The sequence below is a fragment of the Staurois parvus genome, unplaced genomic scaffold, assembly GCF_062004578.1.
Source record: "Staurois parvus isolate SC_StPar_1 unplaced genomic scaffold, SC_StPar_1.0 ptg000530l, whole genome shotgun sequence".
Classification (NCBI taxonomy): Eukaryota; Metazoa; Chordata; class Amphibia; order Anura; family Ranidae; genus Staurois; species Staurois parvus.
The window spans coordinates 1,808,836-1,829,910 of NW_028318326.1; the positions used below are offsets into that span (position 1 = coordinate 1,808,836).

General features: G+C 42.4%; 1 protein-coding gene across 41 annotated transcripts in view; it reads left to right on the forward strand.

The window, feature by feature from the left end:
* The window catches only part of TTN (titin), a 332,717-nt gene extending 315,131 nt beyond the window's left edge, over positions 1-17,586 (forward strand). For all 41 annotated transcript variants that reach the window (XM_089690388.1, XM_089690411.1, XM_089690396.1 and 38 more), the window contains 7 exons: positions 1,253-1,828; positions 1,933-2,238; positions 2,329-2,922; positions 3,024-8,914; positions 9,406-9,559; positions 11,314-11,583; positions 16,335-17,586. In XM_089690388.1, coding sequence (XP_089546514.1) covers positions 1,253-1,828; positions 1,933-2,238; positions 2,329-2,922; positions 3,024-8,914; positions 9,406-9,559; positions 11,314-11,583; positions 16,335-16,633 — 8,090 coding nt within the window. In that variant the 3' untranslated portion in view covers positions 16,634-17,586. The remainder of the gene's footprint in view (positions 1-1,252; positions 1,829-1,932; positions 2,239-2,328; positions 2,923-3,023; positions 8,915-9,405; positions 9,560-11,313; positions 11,584-16,334) is intronic.
* Positions 17,587-21,075: the final 3,489 nt, after the last annotated feature.

Sequence of the window (21,075 nt, forward strand, 5' to 3'; positions counted from 1 at the left end):
GTGTGGAAGGCAGATTTGTATCGGGTGAAGGCTTGTTGGGATTTGGTTTTGCGCCATAGTCGCTCCAGGGCACGACTGTGTCGTTTGAGGGTTTTGGTGTGATCAGTCTGCCAGGGCTGGAGCGGTCAGGGTCTGATGTTGCGTGTGGTTAAAGGCGCTAGTGAGTCAAGGGCTGTTGACAGCGCATTGTTGTAGGCGGTCATAGCCAAGTCGGGGCAGGACAGGGGGAGGATGCGGTCATGGAGTTGATCAGCTGCGGAGTGGAGGGAGGCAGGGTTAAGGTTGCGGAGGTTACGGCTGGTAGAAGTGTGACATTTGGAGGGGTAGGCGTTGGAGGATGAGGAGATAGAGAAGGTAATCAGGTTGTGGTCAGAGAGAGGGAAGGGGGTGTTAGTGAGGTTGTGGGGAGCGCAGCGGTTGGAGAAAACAAGATCAAGGATATTACCGTCGGAGTGGGTGGTGGATTGTATGCACTGTGCAAGTGCAAAGGAGGAGGTTAAGTGGAGGAGACGGGCTGTGTCCGGGTTGTCGAGGTTGACAGGGATGTTGAAATCCCCAAGGATGATAGTGGGTAGCTCAGAGGAGAGGAAGAAGGGTAGCCAGGAGGAGAAGTCTTCCAGGAAGCGGGGTATGGATCCAGGAGGCCGGTATATCACAGCAATCTTCAGGGGGGTTGGGGAGAATAGTCGGACGCAGTGGTCCTCGAAGGAGGAGAAGGATAGGGAGGGGGGGTTTGGGAGGACTCGGAAGGTGCTCAGCGGTGACAGAAGCAGGCCAACCCCACCACCTTTACGACCGTTGGGCCTGGGTGAGTGGGTCCAGGTGAGACCTCCGTAGGAGAGTGCAGCAGGGGAGGTAGAGTCAGTGGGCTGGATCCAGGTTTCCGTAATCGCCAGGAGGTTGAGGGAGTGGGAAACAAAGAGGTCGTGGATGGCGGTAAGCTTTTTGCACACCGATCGGGCGTTCAGGAGTGCACATGAAAACGGGGGGGAGATTTTAGGGAGCAGGGGGACAGATACTAAGTTGCGGGGGTTGTGGCAGGACGTGGAGGCGGGAGGGTTTTGTGCGGGTGAGGGAGGTGGTGCAGGGCCAGGATTCGGGGAGATGTCCCCCGTGGTTATGAGGACGAGAAGGGTGAGAAAGGTGGCATGGGAGCGGGATGTGCAGGAGCGTGAGAAACTACTAGTATAATAATAATATGAAGTTTAATATATTCTGTGAGCCTAAATATTTTGCAATTATCTTTATACAGCTGGAGAAGCTCCAGGCCTAAGACAAGAAATAAAAGAGGTCACTACCAAATTGGGTGAAAGTGCCAAACTAACTTGCCAGATTATTGGAAGACCACTACCTGACATCAAATGGTTCCGCTTTGGCAAAGAGCTGGTGCAAAGCCGCAAATATAAAATGTCTTCAGATGGACGTAACCACTCACTTACAGTGTTAACAGATGAACAGGAAGATGAAGGCTTGTATACTTGTGTGGCCGTCAACGATGCTGGAGAGATTGAGACTAGTGGTAAACTGCTTTTGGAAGCTGTTCCTCAGTTCCATCCTGGATTCCCTCTGAAGGAGAAGTACTACGCTGGTGTAGGTACAACTCTTCGCCTCCATGTAGCATACATTGGACGTCCAGTACCAGCCATTACTTGGTTCTATGGCAAGAAGCCTTTGAAATCTTCTGAAAATATCACCATTGAGAATACAGAACATTATACACACCTTGTTATTAAGAATGTGCAACACAAGAGCCATGCTGGCAAATACAAGGTGCAGCTGAGCAACATATTCGGAACTGTTGACACCATACTAAATGTAGAAATACAAGGTAAATATTTGCTTTAAAAAGTTATTTGTGAATTTTTGCTTGTAAAAAGCTACTTGTCAATGCCTTGTATGTTACTCACAAATGTATTATTTTCATGTCTACAGATAAACCAGACAAGCCCACAGGACCAATTGTTGTTGATGCTTTGCTGAAGAATTCTGTTGTAATCAGCTGGAAACCACCAGAAGATGATGGTGGATCATTGGTGACTAACTATGTTGTTGAACGCAGGGAAGCTAAGGAAGGTGAAGACTGGCACCTCGTGTCTTCTGCTATTTCTGGTACCACCTGCAGAATTGTTAACCTTAATGAAAATGCTGGCTATTACTTCCGTGTATCAGCCCAGAACTTGTATGGTGTCAGTGACCCACTGGAGATTCCATCTATAGTTGTGATCAAGAGTCCATTTGGTAAGCAGTCTTAAATGAAAGTTACTATGTTCAGTTAATTGCCAGGAAAAAATTAACAATGCCACTAAATTATTTTTTTCTTTTTTACAGAAAAACCAGGACAACCAGCAAAACCAGTGGTTACAGCTGTCACAAAAGATTCCTGTGTTGTGTCATGGAAGCCACCAGCCAGTGATGGCGGTGCCAAGATCACAAATTACTACCTTGAGAAACGTGAGAAGAAGCAGAACAAATGGATCTCTGTAACAACAGAGGGAATTCATGAGACAGTTTATTCTGTCAAAGGTCTTATTGAAGATCTTGAATATGAGTTCCGTGTCAAATGTGAAAACCTTGGAGGAGAAAGTGAATGGAGTGAGACCTCTGATCCTATTGTACCTAAATCAGATGTACCTGTCCGTGCTCCTCAGTTTAAGGAAGAACTAAGAAACCTTAATGTGAAGTACAGAAGCACTGCTACCTTTGTGTGCAAGATTGTTGGTCATCCCAAGCCAGTTGTGAAATGGTTCAAGCAAGGTAAAGAGATCCTCCCAGATGGAGAGAAAGTTAAACTGCAAGAATTCAAAGGAGGATACTATCAGCTTGTCATTACAAATGTCTTTGAGGATGATTCCACAGTCTACCAAGTCAGAGCCACTAACCAAGGAGGGTCTATTTCTGCTACAGCTTCCTTGGATGTGGAAGGTAAGCATAGTGTACCAATTTGTTTAATTAAAATATATGGAAACAATGCATTCATTCAGACAAACTAACCAGTGTTTTGATGTTGTTTTTATTTCCATTAGTTCCTGCTAAAATCCATCTGCCTAAACATCTGGAAGGAATGGGTGCTGTACATGCCCTCAGAGGTGAAGTTGTCAGTATTAAAATTCCATTCTCTGGTAAACCAGACCCTGTGATTACATGGCAGAAAGGACAGGATCTTATTGACAACAATGGACAGTATCAAGTCATTGTAACACGTTCATTCACTTCACTTGTGTTCTCCAATGGAGTTGATAGGAAAGATGCAGGCTTCTATGTTGTCTGTGCAAAGAACAGATTTGGCATTGACCAAAAGACAGTAGAACTGGATGTTGCAGATGTCCCTGATCCACCAAGAGGTCTAAAAGTCAGCGATATTTCAAGAGATTCTGTTAACCTCACTTGGACTGCCCCAGCTACTGATGGCGGCAGTAAGATCATAAACTACATAATTGAAAAATGTGCGACAACAGCAGAAAGATGGATTCGTGTTGGCCAATCTCGTGAAACCAGATACACTGTTGTTAACTTATTTGGAAAAACAAGATATCAATTCAGAATAATAGCTGAAAATAAGTTTGGACAGAGTAAACCATCTGAACCGACAGATCCAGTTGTAACTAAGGAAGATAAATCAAGAATGTTGAATTATGATGATGAAGTGTCTGAAATTGAAATTTCTAAAACCAAAGCAGAGCACTCTTCCACAAAAGTGCTTCATGAAAGATTTTCCATTGCTGAAGAGCTTGGACATGGGCAGTTTGGAATTGTTCACCGTTGCATTCACAATTCTTCCAAGAAAACATACCTTGCCAAGTTTGTAAAGGTTAAAGGTGCTGACCAGGTTGCAGTGAAGAAAGAAATTTCTGTTCTCAATGTTGCTCGACACACAAATATTTTGTACCTGTATGAATCATTTGAGAGCCTTGAGGAACTGGTTATGATCTTTGAATTTATCTCTGGTGTTGACATTTTTGAAAGAATTGGTGCAGCAGGCTTTGACCTCTGTGAAAGAGAGATAATATCTTATGTACGTCAAATATGTGAAGCTCTTGAATTCCTTCATTTGAACAGCATTGGACACTTTGATATAAGACCAGAAAACATCATATATACAACAAGACGCAGCTCAAGAATTAAAATTACTGAGTTTGGTCAAGCCCGACAGTTAATTCCTGGAGACAGTTTCAGGATTCAGTTTACTACTCCTGAATATTATGCACCTGAAGTTCACCAACATGATTTGGTCAGTACAGCAACTGACATGTGGTCTCTTGGTACTCTTGTCTATATACTCCTGAGTGGTCTTAATCCATTTGCAGCTGAAACAAACCAGCAGATAATTGAGAACATCACCAATGCTGAATACAACTTTGAGGATGAAGCTTTTAAAGAAGTCAGCTTGGAGGCTTTGGATTTCATTGACAGACTGCTGGTAAAAGAAAGAAAGAGTCGCATGACAGCTGCAGAAGCCCTTGAGCACTCCTGGCTTAAACAGAAGACAGAAAAGCAAAGCACAAAAGTGATTAAGACACTAAGACACAGGCGTTACTACCAGAGCTTGATTAAGAAGGAATGGAACTTTGTAGTCTCTGTAGCTCGTATTTCTTGCGGTGGTGCCATAAGATCCCAGAAGGGAACGACAGTTGCCAAGGTCAAGGTTGCATCAATTGAAATAGGACCAATTTCTGGACAGATTACACATGCTGTTGGAGAAGAAGGAGGATATGCCAAATTCTCTTGCAAGATTGAAAATTATGATCAGTCTACACAAGTTACTTGGTACTTTGGCATCCGCCAATTAGAAAATAGTGACAAGTATGAAATCACATACAATGAAGGTCTTGCAACAATCTATATCAAAGACATCAGAAAATCAGATGATGGCACCTATAGATGCAAAGTAGTCAATGACTACGGTGAGGACAGTTCTTATGGTGAATTGTTTGTAATAGGCGTCAGAGAACAATCTGACTATTACAGATGCAGGACAGTGAAGAAGGTAAAACGGAGAGTTGATGCCATGAGACTTTTGGAAAGACCACCAGAGTTTACATTGCCTTTGTTCAACCGCACAGCTTATATTGGTGAAAATATCAGATTTGGTGTCACAATCACAGTCCATCCTGATCCACAGGTGACATGGCTGAAGTCAGGTCAAAAAATCAAACCTGGTGACGATACAAAGAAATACACTTTTGAATCTGACAAAGGTTTGTACCAGCTTATCATTCACAACCTGACAACAGATGATGATACAGAGTATACTGTTGTGGCAAAGAACAGATATGGTGAAGACAGCTGCAAAGCTAAGCTCACAGTTATTCCTCACCCAGCAGCAGCAGACAATACCTTACGACCAATGTTTAAGCGTTTGCTTGCAAATGCTGAATGCCAGGAAGGTCAGTCTGTCCGCTTTGAAATTAGAGTATCAGGAACTCCAAAACCAACACTGAAATGGGAGAAAGATGGTCAGGCCCTGGCACTAGGCCCCAACATTGAAATTATTCATGAGGGTCTTGATTATTATGCACTCTTCATTAGAGACACTTTGCCAGAAGACTCAGGTTACTACAGAATAACGGCTACCAATAGTGCAGGATCAACAAGCTGCCAAGCATACCTGAAGGTTGAGCGCATGCGATATGTCAAGCATGAGTACAAATCTGAAGAAGAACGTAAAGTACATGTACAGAGGCAGATTGACAAAACCCTGAGAATGGCAGAAATTCTTGCAGGAACTGATTCTGTCCCACTGACACCAGTTGCACAGCAAGCCCTAAGGGAGGCTGCAATTTTGTACAGGCCAGCAGTGAGCACCAAAACTGTAAAAGGTGAATATGAGATTACAAAAGAGGAAAAGAAGAAAGAAGTAAAAGTAATCCGCATGCCATATGAAATTCCAGAACCACGTGTACATGGTGCAACTGCACTTGAAGAAGATCAGTCTATTAAAAAGTTTGTACCAATGTCTGATATGAAATGGTACAAGAGATTGAGAGATCAGTATGAAATGCCAGAACCTCTTGAGCGCATTGTTCAAAAACGTCCAAAGCGTATTCGTCTCTCAAGGTGGGAGCAGTTCTATGTGATGCCACTGCCACGCATCTCTGATCAATACAAACCTAAATGGCGCATACCAAAAGTATCACAGGATGACCTGGAAATTGTAAGGCCTGCTCGTCGTCGTACACCATCACCAGATTATGAAGTTTATTACCGGCCACGCCGACGTTCTCTTGGGGATGTCTCTGATGATGAATTACTTCTCCCAGTTGATGACTATTTAGCTATGAAAAGGGTTGAAGAGGAAAGATTACGACTAGAAGAAGAGTTGGAACTTGGCTTTTCTGCCTCTCCCCCAAGTCGTAGTCCTCCAAGATTTGAGCTGTCAACCCTACGTTATACCTCACCAGAAACTCATGTTAGCAGAGAGAAGAGAACTGAAGCAGAATCCAGGTATTCCACTTACCATATCCCAACTAAAGAGGAGATCACAACAAGCTATGCAGATCTTAGAGAGCGTTATGAGAGAGCGATATACAAGCCACCCAAACAAAAACAAAGAATTATGGAAGAGAGGGAGGATGAAGAATTACTTCGTCCATACAGCACAACCCGGAGGATTTCTCAGTATACAAGAGATCTTGAATACATGGAGAAGGAAGAAAAAAGCAGACTGCTATCAAGAAGAGAAAGAGAAATAACACAAATATCTGATGTTGAAGAAGCTCAGGAAGAAGTTAGCAGGAGAGTCAGCAGACAAGTACGCCAAGCATCTCCTGAAGTAACAAGATTACTTGGAAGGAGAAGATCTCTCTCTCCAACTTATATTGAGCTTATGCGCCCTGTATCTGAACTAATAAGACCTCGTTCTAAACCAGCTGAGCCAGAGAGAAGATCTCCTACACCAGAGAGAACAAGACCTCGATCTCCCAGCCCTGTTTCAAGTGATAGATCACTTTCACGTTTTGAAAGAACTGCAAGATTTGATATTATGTCAAGGTATGAATCAATGAAAGCTGCTCTTAAAACACAAAAGTCTTCAGAAAGAAAGTATGAAGTTTTAACTCAACAGCCCTTCACCTTGGACCATGCCCCCCGTATAACTTTGAGAATGCGTTCTCATCGTGTCCCTTTTGGCCAGAACACAAGATTTATTCTCAATGTGCAATCAAAGCCTACAGGTGATATTAAATGGTATCATAATGGTGTTGAAATTCAGGAAAGCTACAAATATCATATTAGTAATGTGAGCGGAGTCTTGACTCTGGAAATCATTGACTGCCATTCAGAAGACAGTGGAACATACCGTGCCGTATGTACAAACTATAAAGGTGAGGCCTCTGACTATGCCACCCTAGATGTTTCAGGAGATGATTTTTCTACCTATACACCAAAAAGGAAAGATGATGTTGTGCCTAAGTCTGCTTTCCCAGAGCTGCTGAAATCAGAAGATTATGCATTTGCTTCATTTAAGAAAACATCTGAATTTGAGGCAAGTTCTTCAAGAAGAGAAGTTAAATCGCAAATAACTTCATTAAGAGAATCTTCGGAATCATATGAGGCTTATGCATCTGAAGAAAAGAGGGTTTCTGCATCTGAAGCAAAAGCACTGGGAGAAAGAGTTGTGCACAGGAAATTTAAGAGTTCAGAGCCTGCCAAAATACTCACAAAACCACAGTCTGTGACAGTATCTGAAGGTGAGAGTGTCAGGTTTTCATGTGACTTTGATGGTGAACCAACCCCAACAGTTACATGGCAGCTTGCTGGAAAAGCTATCGTTTCCTCTACACGTCACCACATAACATCAACAAAGTACAGCTCTACCTTTGAAATCACCTCTGTCAAGTTGTCTGATGAAGGCAACTATACAGTAGTCGTGGAAAACTCTGAAGGAAAGCAAGAAGCACACTTCACACTGACAATTAAACGATCAAAAGCAGCTGAGAAAGGTGTTACATCACCACCCCGAGTAAAATCTCCAGAACCACACAAAAAATCTCATGATTCAATAAAGTCACCAAAAAGAGTAAAGTCCCCAGAGCCAACAACACCAAAAACCAAATCAGTAACCAAATCACCAGCAGATAAGGTACAGTTACCAGCTGTTTCAGCCCCCAAAATAGCTCAGAACCTAAAGGCTGTAGCTAGTGATGACAAAGCTAAGCTGGCATGTGTGGTTGAGAGTACAATACTCAATGGAAGAGAAGTGTTGTGGTACAAGGATGGTAAGAAGCTGAGGGAAGATGGTCATTTCAGTTTCCATTACTCTTCTGATGGAACCTATGAACTCACTATTCACAGTATCTCTGAAGGTGACCAGGGTGAGTACATTTGTGAAATAACTGGAGAAGGAGGAGTCTCAAAAACCAGCCTGCAGTTTGTTGGACAAACATTCAAAAATGTTTTCTCCCAAGTCACCATTGCAAGAGAGTCCAAGAAATCTCTCCAGGGGTCTAAATCCGTAATTCTCGAGGAGATTAGTAAGACTGACTTGGTCACTGAAGGAACCAAAACTCTTCATACAGAGATTAAATCTTTAGAAAGTAGTGTCAGTTTTAGTGAAGGCCAGAAAGTCACTCTGAAGGCTAGTATGTTGGGAGCATCTCAAGTAAAATGGGTGCTCAATGGATATGAACTAAAAAACTCTGAAGACTACAGATATGGAGTATCTGGCAATGATCAAACTCTAACTATCAAAAAGGTCAGCAGCAAAGATCAGGGTATCCTGACCTGTGAGGGAAGAACAGATCAAGGAATAATCAAATGCCAGTTTGACTTGACATTAAGTAAAGATGCTTCCAATGCACCATCATTTGTTTACCAACCAAAGTCTCAAAATGCCAATGAAGGTCAGAATGTCATGATTACATGCGAAATTACTGGCAATCCATCTCCTGAAGTTGAATGGTTTAAAGACAATATTCTGGTAAGTCAGTTTTATCAGTCTTCTTTTAATCGGTAGTTAAGTCCGCTATCATTTCTTCTTTTTGGGCACCCCCAGGTGGGTTACACCATAATGTGCTAGCATTCACAGCATATTAGCACATTATGGCATAAATACCTTTCAAATTGAGCCCTCCAGCGCTCTGCTGTGATCAATCCAGCGGGTCCTGGTCTTCCATCCAGGTTTGGTGCCTTTGGGCGCTTGAATGGCCAGACCACTATGATGTCACTCCTGTGCATGAGCACTGGAGTCACATCACAGCAGCACAGATTGGGGCCATACCTGTTTGCTGAGCTGCGCATGCACAGCTCAGTGTACATGATGCCTGACAGGCTAGGGGAAGCATTTATGACAGAAGAGACCAATAGGATATCTTCTGTCATAAATATCCTGCCTGTCAGCAAATTTTTAGAAACAAAGTTTACTACCGTTTTGATTGAAAAAATAAATTGTATTTTATTTGTCTTTTGTAGATTTCAGTCTCATCTCACATAAGAGTGTCTCGATCTAAAAATATTTACACTCTAGAAATTCAAAATGCAACCGAGAAGGATAGTGGCAAATATACAATAAAAGCCAAGAACTACCACGGACAGTGTTCTGCTACTGTCTCTTTAAATGTTCTTCGTAAGTATAATAGAACCTTTGGAAACTGAAAATATACTGTATGCATTACCTTTCCCCAGTTAACTGAAAATATTTTAGTGCAAACTTAAGAGAATATTAAGCTATCCATCAACGGTGCCATACAAACAACAAAAAAACACCAATTGGTCAATTGGTCAGGAGTATGTAATGTGCAGTACAGCTTCAGAGTACAACATTCAGGAGTATGTATTTTCAGCACAGCTAATACAAAGAGCAGCAGTCAGAAGATTGCCTAGGGTAGGGGTGTCAAGCTGTGGCCCTCCGGCTGTTGCAGAACTACAAATCCAATGAGGCATTGCAAAGCTTACAATTAGCATGACTCTCAAAGGCAGAGACATGATGGGACTTGTAGTTCCTTGACAGCTGGAGGGCCACAGTTTGACACCTGTGGTCTAGGATATGCACTGTTCAGAGCAGGCAGTCTAGTTTCCTTTTACATTTGTTGTAAATGAAAACAGGCCCATACACTGGTTCATTAAAGAAACACCCCTTTACTTTGGTGGTCAGTGGAAAATGTCCACCTTACTATGGTAGTTAGTGATAAAGTAACCCATTACACTGGTGATCAGTGAAAATTCAAATGCGCATATAATTGTTGCCTGTGGTTACTCTGCTCCAGTACTACCAGCTTTAGTTCTACTGAGTTACTGTATATTAGTGCTGAAAATATCCATGAACCATTAGATGGGAGCTCAACCATATAATTTAATTATGGATGGAGAGTGATGAGATGAATCACCAACTATGGAGTCTACCTTGGCCTACCCAAGTGCAGGCTCTCCCCGCTCCAGACCATCCTGAACTCAGCGGCCAGACTCATCCACCTCACCACCCGCTCCACCTCTGCCACCCCCCTCTGCCTCTCCCTCCACTGGCTCCCGATTGCCCAACGCATCAAATTTAAACTTCTAATCCTGACCTACAAAGCCGTTCACAACACTGCCCCTGACTATCTCACCAACCTGATCCCCAAGTACCACCCTACCCGTACCCTTCGCTCCTCACAGGACCTCCTTCTATCCTGCTCCCTGGTCTCCTCCTCCCATGCACGACTGCAGGACTTCTCCAGGTCCTCCACTATCCTCTGGAACTCACTGCCCCAATCCATCCGACTGTCGCCTTCCCTCCCCACATTCAGGCGCTCCCTCAAAACCCATCTCTTCAGGGAAGCCTACCCCACCCTCACCTAACTGCCATTCTCCCTCATTCTTCCCACCACTTCATTCCCCTCAGCCACTTCCTACTGTACCATTACCCCCTTCCTCCTAGATTGTAAGCTTGAAAGAGTAGGGCCCTCTTACCCCTCGTACGCTGTCTGTTTTTGTTGTACTGTGCCATGTATTGTTCCCTCTATTGTACAGCGCTGAGCAAACCCTTTGGCGCTATATAAACTCGATGTAATAATAATACCTTAAAAATCCAAGAGGGAGAATAGCTATAGAAGGTACCCGGTCTGGAAACCCAGTTTTAAAATCTTGCAAGCTGAGTCCCTGAGTAAAGAAGCAGAATGGTAATTCATTTGGTTGGCATCTACTGAAATACAGAATATGATATTTGGATGGACTGATCCACTAAAAGTCAAAAGTTACTTTAAAAATATGTCCCACAATCAAGGGAGAATGATCTATTATTTTTAAAATGTACTTAGGTTTCAGGCTGTCTATGCCAGTTATACAGGATGACTGATCTATATTGAGCTTGCATTTACATAGCGTTTATATTCTTAACCAAAGGTCTTGTTGAAGAGCCTCCCAAGCAAGTTGTGCTGAAAACTGCGGGTGAAGCCAGTCTGCTTGAAAGCTTCTCTATGCAATCCATGCAAATGTCCGCCTCTAGACAAGAAGCCTCCTTCAGCAGTAGCAGCAGCAGTAGTATTTCTGAATCCAAATTTGCCAGTATGTCTTCAGTGAAAGAAGCATCCTTTATGGAAATGCACTCTAGCAGCATGATGGAATCATCCAGCATAAGTTCCTCTAGCAGAATGTTATCTGCAGGATTCAGAGGTAAGCACACAGCCTGGATTGTCTGTTACGCTCTTTTAGGCTGCAAAAAAAAATCTGTTGTTGAAAATGGCCATTGAATGACCTATCTTTCCTCAATGTCACCGCAAAATAACTGCAACTCTTCTCCCCATAGTTGACATTGACTGGTGGTGTAGGGCATGGGTGCTAATCTTTTTGAAGAGCAGGGGTCAATTAAGTTGTTTGGTAACCTGGTCTTGGGCCACAATGAAATGAAATGGTTCAGAATTTAAATTTTTTCTTTTGAATAGCATAATGAACATTTTCCTCTTGCAGCCACTGAATGCTGGTGGGAGGCAGAGAAGGAGAAGCCAGCTTTCAGCGGCTGCAGGAGAACAATGGAGAGGATTGGTTCCTCTATGTTATCACAATTAAGATTACGTTTGAGTTTACCACAATACAGCACTCATTTGAGGACTTCTTAGAAACTCTGTTAATCTGTACTTTCAGAAATCATAATATTCAGTATTTGCAACTCAAATGTTTGTATATTTAGGACTTATCATTAACTAAATATAAATTGCTACTTTGGTATGCTTGTAAAGCATTAAAAACATCATACAGACTTCCTACTGCAATGGATACTGTATATTCAACTATCAAAATATACACACAGCTCTCATGTGATACTGGCATGTGATTTGAAGAACTACTCTTCTAAATCCCAAGAAAATATGGACAATTAATCAGTTAACTTCAAAGAGATTGTCATATTTAAATATAATGAAAACACTAGTGTTGTTATTATCTATTTAACCACTTTTCCTCTACAGCCATTTTGTTTCATTTTGCACACACGTTAAAATCAGCATTTTTGGCTATTAAATTAAAGGATCACCTTTTAGGAAAAAAATAATAAATGCACATATTTTTTCAGGAAAAAATTGTGCAGTTATTTTTTTTCGACAGGAGCCTGCAAAGCATTCCACTCGCAATCAGTGGATCACAGGTACAATGTCAGGCTCCTGCACATTCTCCCTCCAGCTTTCCCTACCTCTGTATGGGCTTTCAGTGAGAAAGATGGAGGAAGACTGAATGGACTACGTGTGTGCTGATCAGTGCTCTTCATTGAGAGCTAAAAACGGTCCGTCATTGGAACTTGTAGTTTCTTCTGCACCACACAGCTGTGCCAATTTCAAATGTGACAGCCGCTGCAGGGGAGGTGAAACCTTGCCAGCTGTCACAGAGGGGTCAGGGGGTATGCTGTGCTGGAACATGTTACACCCTAAATACAGGTGTAAAATGTTCTAAGGGTGAACTTAGCCTTTAACACCCTTACTTAAAAAAAAAGATGGTAGTTGCAATTTATTATTTATTAAATTTTCTGAAAAGAAATTTTACTGCACTGAAACACAATTTAATCTTTGTAGGCATTTGTGTTCATATTTGTGTGCAGGGCAACAGGGGTACTCTTAATTTTGTTTTTATTTTATTATAGTTTACATTTTTTTTAACATTTAACTTCATTGTTATCACAAGGGGGCTAACAGGCCCCATATGTTATAGCATTGAGCAGGTGACATGTTCTCTATAAGACCCCTAATGTTTTCCCTTGCCTAACACGTCAGTCAATCAAGCACAGACTGTGCTTGATCCACTATTCACCCGGCTTTGTAGCTGTCTTTCTGACAGCCTTGAAATCGGAACTGCTCAGAGCTGATGCTTCTGGGTTCACACTGTGCAAAGTAGATCAGGGAATGGCAAGCACAGTGGAAGTGATCGGGCAACTCTACAGCTGCACAATGCAGACATAAGCTCACAGTTGCTATTGTAGTCGTAATCTTGTTTCAGTCTGTTCACATTTTTTACATACTATATATGTCCAAAATGCTGACCTAGATAAAGAGAACCACTAACCAGTGTACTTTTGTAATAATCTCTTGAATTATTAAAGATCAGGAATGTCAGGTTGTAAGGCATCTTTTTTGATCTCAGAGGTTATAACAGGCCCTGAAAATAATTGGACTACAGGATTATATAAAATAAAACTTAAAGTAGAACTATAGGCAAAACATTTTTTTTCATTTTGGATAGAGTAAGGGGGGAGAATAACCCTTGTCAATTTTTTTCTGCCATCTCTGACCCATTGGAGAGATTTCCTTTCACTTCCTGTCCCATAACCAAACAGAAAGTGAGAGGAAACCCCTGCAAATTAAAGGAATCCCTTGCCCCCCTTATCCCTCCCAGGTCACCAGAACTAGTGTCCCCATTGGAAGATTTCCCCTCTACTACTTTTCTGGGGACAACCCAAAATTTAGGATTTTCATTTGCTTTCACTTTCAAAGATAATAATAAACAGGACAAGTAGAGAGGGTGAATCTCCCCAACGAGGACACAGACAGCAATAAAAACTGACAGGTGTTCTAATCCATCATCTCTCTGTCCAAAACTAAAAAAATAGTGTTGCCTTTAGTTATACTTTTAGGCTGGGTTCACACTTGGTGCGGTATATTGCATGTGATTTGCATACATTTTGTATGGCTCAAATCGCACCGCATCCACACCAAAAAGGTGCAGGACCCTTTTTTTGGTCCGCACTAGAACCGGATTGCATGGGTATCCACACCTATGTGATCCGATTCTGCACATCGCAACGAGTTTTTCTGACTGATTTCGGGGTGTTGTTAACTTAACATACACACCCGCAGCGGTTCACATGAACGGGGTACGATTGTGATGCGGTGCAGAATTGGCACAGAGAACGCTGCCATTCCAAAACCGCATCAGTGTGAACCCGGGCTAAAGCTTTGTTAACTGACAGATTTACCCTCCTTCAGCAGCCTGAACAGAGGGTTCCTATTATAAAACAACAGTGCTGTCTGCAAACATACTACTGCTTTTGAAAGGAAAAAAAAAAATACAGACATGTTTATAAATCAGTCATGTGCTTTACCGATATGCATTATGCTCTGTTTATTTCAGGACTCCATAACAGACAAAGCCCCATTCATTTGAATAAATGGTAAAGAAAAAAGATGTGTTGGAAAGAAAAAAAGCCCAGTCACATGACCTGTGTCAGTCATGTGACCAGCAAAGTAAAAATACAATGGCCTTACATGCAGCTCAGTTTCTGTCTGCAGTACATAGAAATGAATGAAATGTTATACTGTGACATTTCAATAAAGTTATAAAAAACCCAGTAATCTGCACTTTAAAAGTGTAAGGCACAGCTGACCAGCACCGACACTTTCTGCACTGTAAATTGCAGTGTTTTACAGTGAAGGTAATGGAACTAGCCTAAATAAACCACAAAGAGCAAAGGACTCATTACAAGTATTTTCTGTGAGCTAACTGATTTTTTTCCCTTACTGATTTACCATGCCTTGTTCTGCACCGCCTCTCTGAGTGGAGGCAGCCACCTTGACATGGCTTTGCTTTCTCAAGTCAGAGCATACAGGAAGAAGAACAGTGAGCAGTATAGTAGAGACACCTCCAAATCTCCATGGCTTCAAAGATAAGTATTTCTTTTAAAAAAAAAAAAAAGAAAAAAAAAAAAGGATCATACTCATGACGGTGGATGCAGCATCAATCTGATGCTGCATTTTTGCCCGTCAGCTTCTAAATCCTGAAACACACTAGTAGTTTCTTTTACGTTCAACCTGGTAGACTGCACAAAAAAAAAACTTTACAGCTAGCTCAGGAGGTGCCGCTATACTAACAATCCAATGTTAGTACAGCAATCTCCTCCGCTGAGCTGTTGTGTTCTGACAGAGGGACTGACCCCCGCCAGAACACAAAGGCTGAGCACACTGACTGGGTGCCAATTGGCAGACCTCTTTTGGTTATGCCCTGGCCAAATGGCCGGATTCTGTCAGAACAGCCACCATGCACATGAGCCGAAGGTCGGACGTTTTTTTGTTGAACCGGTCAATGTCACCCGACATTTAGCCCGTGTGTTCTGAGATTGAGAACTGAGCACTCTCAAAGACTGCTGATCACTCAGTTCTTAGTGGTGACTGGCTCTCTGCCCCCCCCCCCAGCACCCACTGGAGAATCAGGCTGTGGAGGGGGTGGGAGCAGCTGGCTCAGGCTCTCAGTGGTGGAGGGAGAGGCCGAGCCAACTACTGGTCCAGGTGATCCCCAAAAGTATAGCCAAAATAGAATCTCACAATGCAGATATATAGCTATGAGGGCTGGTTCACACCAGATGAAGTCCAGTGCATTTTTAATTTGCAAAAAAAATGCACAGTGGTTTCCTTGTATTGCATGTGTGTCCCTAGTTCCCACTAGTGCAGTGTGTTCCAGGGCAGTCAACAAACGTAGAACATGCTGCATTTTTTCTGTATGGTATGCATTTGGAATGCAGCAAAATGCATAAAAAACACACCAGAATGCATCGGAACACATTAAAAACCCATCAAAAATGCACCAGAACACACATGTCCTGAATGGAGATGAAGAAAAAAAGAGAGGAAAAAACGCATCAAAAAATCACACATGCAGAAAACATCCAGAACACAGAAATTATATTGTGCACCAGCTCTGAGGCTGCAGACACTACTCCCTAGGCAGCCTTACACACCACAAAATGTGGTGCTATTTTTCAGTATTAATTCCAGAAAAAAAGGTATTGCTAAGGCACACTTAACATTTGTAAATTCCCTGTATAACATAGCAAATCTTCACTTTTTGAGTTCAGTTCCACTTTATAAAAAAGATAAAGTAATGGATGAATTTATTTTTTATTTCCTAAAAACGCTGTTAACTTTTTATACTTTACTTTCCATTTAAAGGGAGCTCACCTAAGATCGAAGCTCTTCCATCTGATGTCAGCATTGATGCAGGAAAGGTTCTCACTGTAGCCTGTGCCTTTTCTGGAGAACCCACCCCAGATGTTGCATGGTCTCAATCTGGTCGATCCGTTCCTACCGAAGAACAGAAGGGTAGAGTTCACATCGAAACCTCTGAAGACTTGACCACCCTAACCATCACGGATGTTCAAAAGAGAGACGGGGGGCGTTACACACTGAATCTATCAAACGATTTCGGATCGGATTCTGCGTCTGTGAATATTAATGTTCGAACACCTTAAGTGATCGATCGTTTACACTCACTTGTATTCTTACAGGTGATTCACTAGGACTGGAACTGATTTGTAAATAGAGAATTATTTTTGTACCTACCTTTATAAGACAAAGTCCACAGATTTACACTGAATTATGATCTTATTTAACTTAAGAGGCTAAAACCTTTTTTTGACATGTACATACTGTATATAGCCGAGATGACCGGTTATGGAGTTCTGTACCATATATTTTATGACGTTTTAAAGAAAATGCAACGGAACAAACGGTGGGCAGGAGAAAGTTTCCTAGGAAGCGAATACCTTGTCTACCATTAAACTATGTGCCTCAACACCATGTTGATGTCTTAAGTATGCCTCAGCAGGTTGAGAAACTCCCTGTTGAAGACTTACACCCGATAGAGGATGCTACATACGAACTATGCTAAGAAACATTACATATTTGAAATAATGGTAAATATCAGGTGCTGTCTGCAACTACCCTCCTGGAGGCAGCACTGCAATATTTACATTATTGACAAACGACGACTGTTTACTGTTCAACAGAGACTATTTCTATGCTGAGCAAAGTGTAAGCGGCCAACACTTTGTTCACAATCTCTTTCACTGCCCTTTTTCTGACATGTCGACTCCCTCAACTTGCTCCAAAAAGTAACATCACCTGGCCATACCCTCATCGAAGCAAGTTCAGAGACTCGCGTGCAGAATCAGTGGCAACACTCCTAGAGGTTCATGGGTGCAGTGATTGTGTGTGTTAGAGTAGATAGCATTACATGTTATGACAACAGGGCAAATAAGCAGAGAACCACAGTCAAGCAAGCTGTTGATAAAACCTGTAAAGCCCAATAATTTGTTGTTACTCCTTCATGTAGTATTTATTGTGACTGTAGAATTATCTATTTATTGAACCTCTTGGAGATAGTTCATTGATTGCAATAAAGCGTGTTATCTGCACCAATAAACCTTGTGATTCTTTTTATTGTTGGTGATAAAATAAGTGGCTGGGCCACTGGAGGTGTCCTATTGTGGGAGTATTTATTTATTATTTATTATAGGTACTTATATAGTGCTGTCAATTTTCGCAGTGCTTTACATATATATTGTACATTCACATCAGTCCCTAACCATCAAGGGGTGTACAATCTAAGGTCCCTAACTTACATTCATGCATACACATACTAGGGCCAATTTAGACAGGAGCCAATTCACCTACTAGCATGTCTTTGAAGTGTGGGAGGAAACCGGAGTACCCAAAGGAAACCCACACAGGCACAGAGAACATGCAAACTCCAGGCAGGTGGTGCCAAGGTTGGGATTTGATCCAACAACCCTAGGACTGCCAGGCGGAAGTGCTAACCATTTAGCCACTGTGGAGTAGGAAAGTTTAAAGTATCACCTTTGGCACATGTTATATGTTCCACCCGGTTTTAGGGTGGAACATGTAACATACTTCAGCATCTGCAGCCTCTACACTTCGATCCCCCCTCCCTGTAACAGCAAGCGATGGGTCTTCTCTTCACACCCACTGTCACAATTTTAAAACAGAATGGCCATGTGGGACTCTGCCCACACAGCCACATCATTCATTCACAGTTTCCATTGTGGCTGATGTCTTGTAGATCTCAATGAACTATGAGGACACTGGTGAGCGCTCTTGTAGTCCATTGATCTTTCTGTTCTCAAGTAACTGCCTGCACATACAAGGTACAGGCAGACAGCTATGCTGAGAGTCTGCAGGAGCCTCAGATTGCACATACGATCTGCTAATTGTGGGTGCAATGCTCTGCAGGCTCTTTAGAAAAAATAATAAATGCACATTTATTTACCTACAAAATGTGCATTCAATATATATATTTATTTTTTTTATAAAAGATGAACCTATACTTTAAAATTTATGTCTAGACAAAGCGTCTTTTCTTGTTTAGACTTTAATGAAGTAGGGAAGAGTTAGAACCCCTGTTGGTTTTTACTGCTATCCAGGACCATGTTAGAGATATTTCCCTTCACTCACTGTCGTTTACAGCAGTCCACCTACACAATTATAATACAAAACACTGCTACATTAAAATGATGGACGTGTCCCATCCACATACAACATGTGGCCCCTCCAATCTCAGAAATGCTTGAAACAATGCAGTGTGTGGTTTACTCTCAAGTCGTATACTCAAAGGTGCACTAACATTGGCCTTACTGTGGAAAAAGATTACAGCAGTGAGGCACTGCATTACATCAGCAATAACAGAAAGATCCCTCCTCATCCATGATTTAGAAAAAGAGATATGACAGTTTTAGCCAAATGTCTGCAGGGTTTAACTGGTAACCAAAGCAGGAACATATGTAATGGCACTGTTCCACAGAGAAATAATTGGTCTGAAAGTACACCCATATATGGGAAAATCACCCAATCCAGCTGCCTTTTTATCAGCAAATTGTTTCTAAATCTATAAACCATCCCCAGTGACTCCTGACCAAGCCACTTGGCAAAAATAAATACAATTGATCAGCTGGAAAGCAACTGTCATTGCCGTCCGCTGAAACAGGCCAGCACCTACAGCATTCCCCTTTCTTCTCCCAGACACAAATATGAAAGTTCCACAGATGCAAACTTTCCTGTTTGAAGTCTACTCATTCAAAGAGCAATCATTTGGTGGCCAGATGATGCACTTCATCACTTTTGGAGTCTAAACAGAGTGAAAGGAGGCAGGGCCGGTGCTAGACTATTTTGCGCCCTAGGTAAGACCAGTTACTTGCCCACCCCCCCAAAAAAAAATAATAATAATTTTTAAAAACAGTAGAAAGTATTAAATCAACAAAACATGAAACTGCTAAATTTCTTTTAATTTGCAAAAATAAGTTCCAGCACCAATATTAAAGACAAAGTTAATGTCACGGACGGACTGTATCTGTGGCTGGCAGTGGCAGGGTGACAGTTGCAGTGAGTGGAGGATGATGGATCCAGACTCTGACAGATCCCAGGCTGGAATTCCCCAGGCAATGGGGGGAGATAAAACACTGTGACAGCAGGCAGCCCAGCCCACACACACACAGCGAGAACTGAGCGATCCCACACAGTGACAGATCCGACACAACACACCACCACTGACACTGACACAGATCAGCAGGCACTAGAAGAGCAGGCTGTGGGATCGTGATGATGTCATCACTCACTGACATATTGCACATGTGATGGATGGCCAGCCAGCCAGCCGGGTCACACTCGCACACACATGGGACATCAGAGTCAGATGTTACCTTCCTCCGCAGGCAAAGCTCCACCCCCGTTGAATGAATGAGAAAAGAAGGGCTGGAACTCTACAGTGATCAGCAGCTGCTAGCTGGCTTGCAGCAAGGGACTGAGTCTGAAAGGAACACTGGAAGGAGTGGCAGCTCACCAGCTACACTGGCCTCAGACTCCGGGCATCTTTCTCTGTCCTTCTCTGTACTCTCCTCCTCTCTGCTGCCCCTCCCCTCAGCTGGAGGATCATTTATGATGTGGCAATGTCCCACACAGAGAGAGTGCCAGCCTGTGCTGCATCCAAGCGCCCCTAGGTGGCAATGCATCCTAGGCGGCCACCAAGTTTGCCTAGTGGAAGCATTGGCCCTGATAGGGGGTGATCATGAAGTAAGCATTAACAGCTGGGGAGGAGAGCAATAAAATGATCCTGTTGCTTTGCTCTTTACTGAGGAACAAATTAGGGATGTCATTGCAAATATGTGTTGCTAGTTTTCTGGCTAATACACTGACCAACTGGGTTCAATAAACTCTGTGTCACCAACCTGGAACAAGTAGGCATATCTGTAATCCTGTAAGTCAAGACCTTTAGGATAGAGGGGAGGACCCCGAGTGGGAATTTCCCCAAAGGGATCCCAGGTGGATGGGGTTGGAGGAAAAAAATATCAGGAGGGAGAAAAATGAAAGAGAAAATGGAGGGAATGAGGAGGAAGGAGGGAAGACAAAAAGAAGGAGAGAAACATAGGCAAAGGCATTTACAACTTGAGTCCAGTCTCCCTTAGTAAAGAAGAGACAAAAATTATTGGATCTGGGTCTTAAGTGTGCTCCCAAATCCAATCTAAATACATTTAACACATATATTGATGTGAGCAGGTTTGTTAGAAAGGTAAACATAAAAAAGTACTATGCTTTCTTCCCAAGCCCTACCCAGAAGGTCAGTAATCTGAGTATAGGACAAGTAATTATTTACAGTGGCATTAGAAATAAGTCCCTTTTCAATCCCCATATTGCCTCCAATCACCAGGCTGAGGTCTTCAAGCAGATGGTGGATAGTGAACTATTTTATTTTATCACAGGTACTTATATAGTGCCCCCAACTCATGAAGCACTTTAGATATACATTATATTGCACATTCACATCAGTCCCTGCCCTCAAGGAGCTTACAACCTAAGGTTCCTAACTCACATTCATACATACACATACTAGGGTCAATTTAGA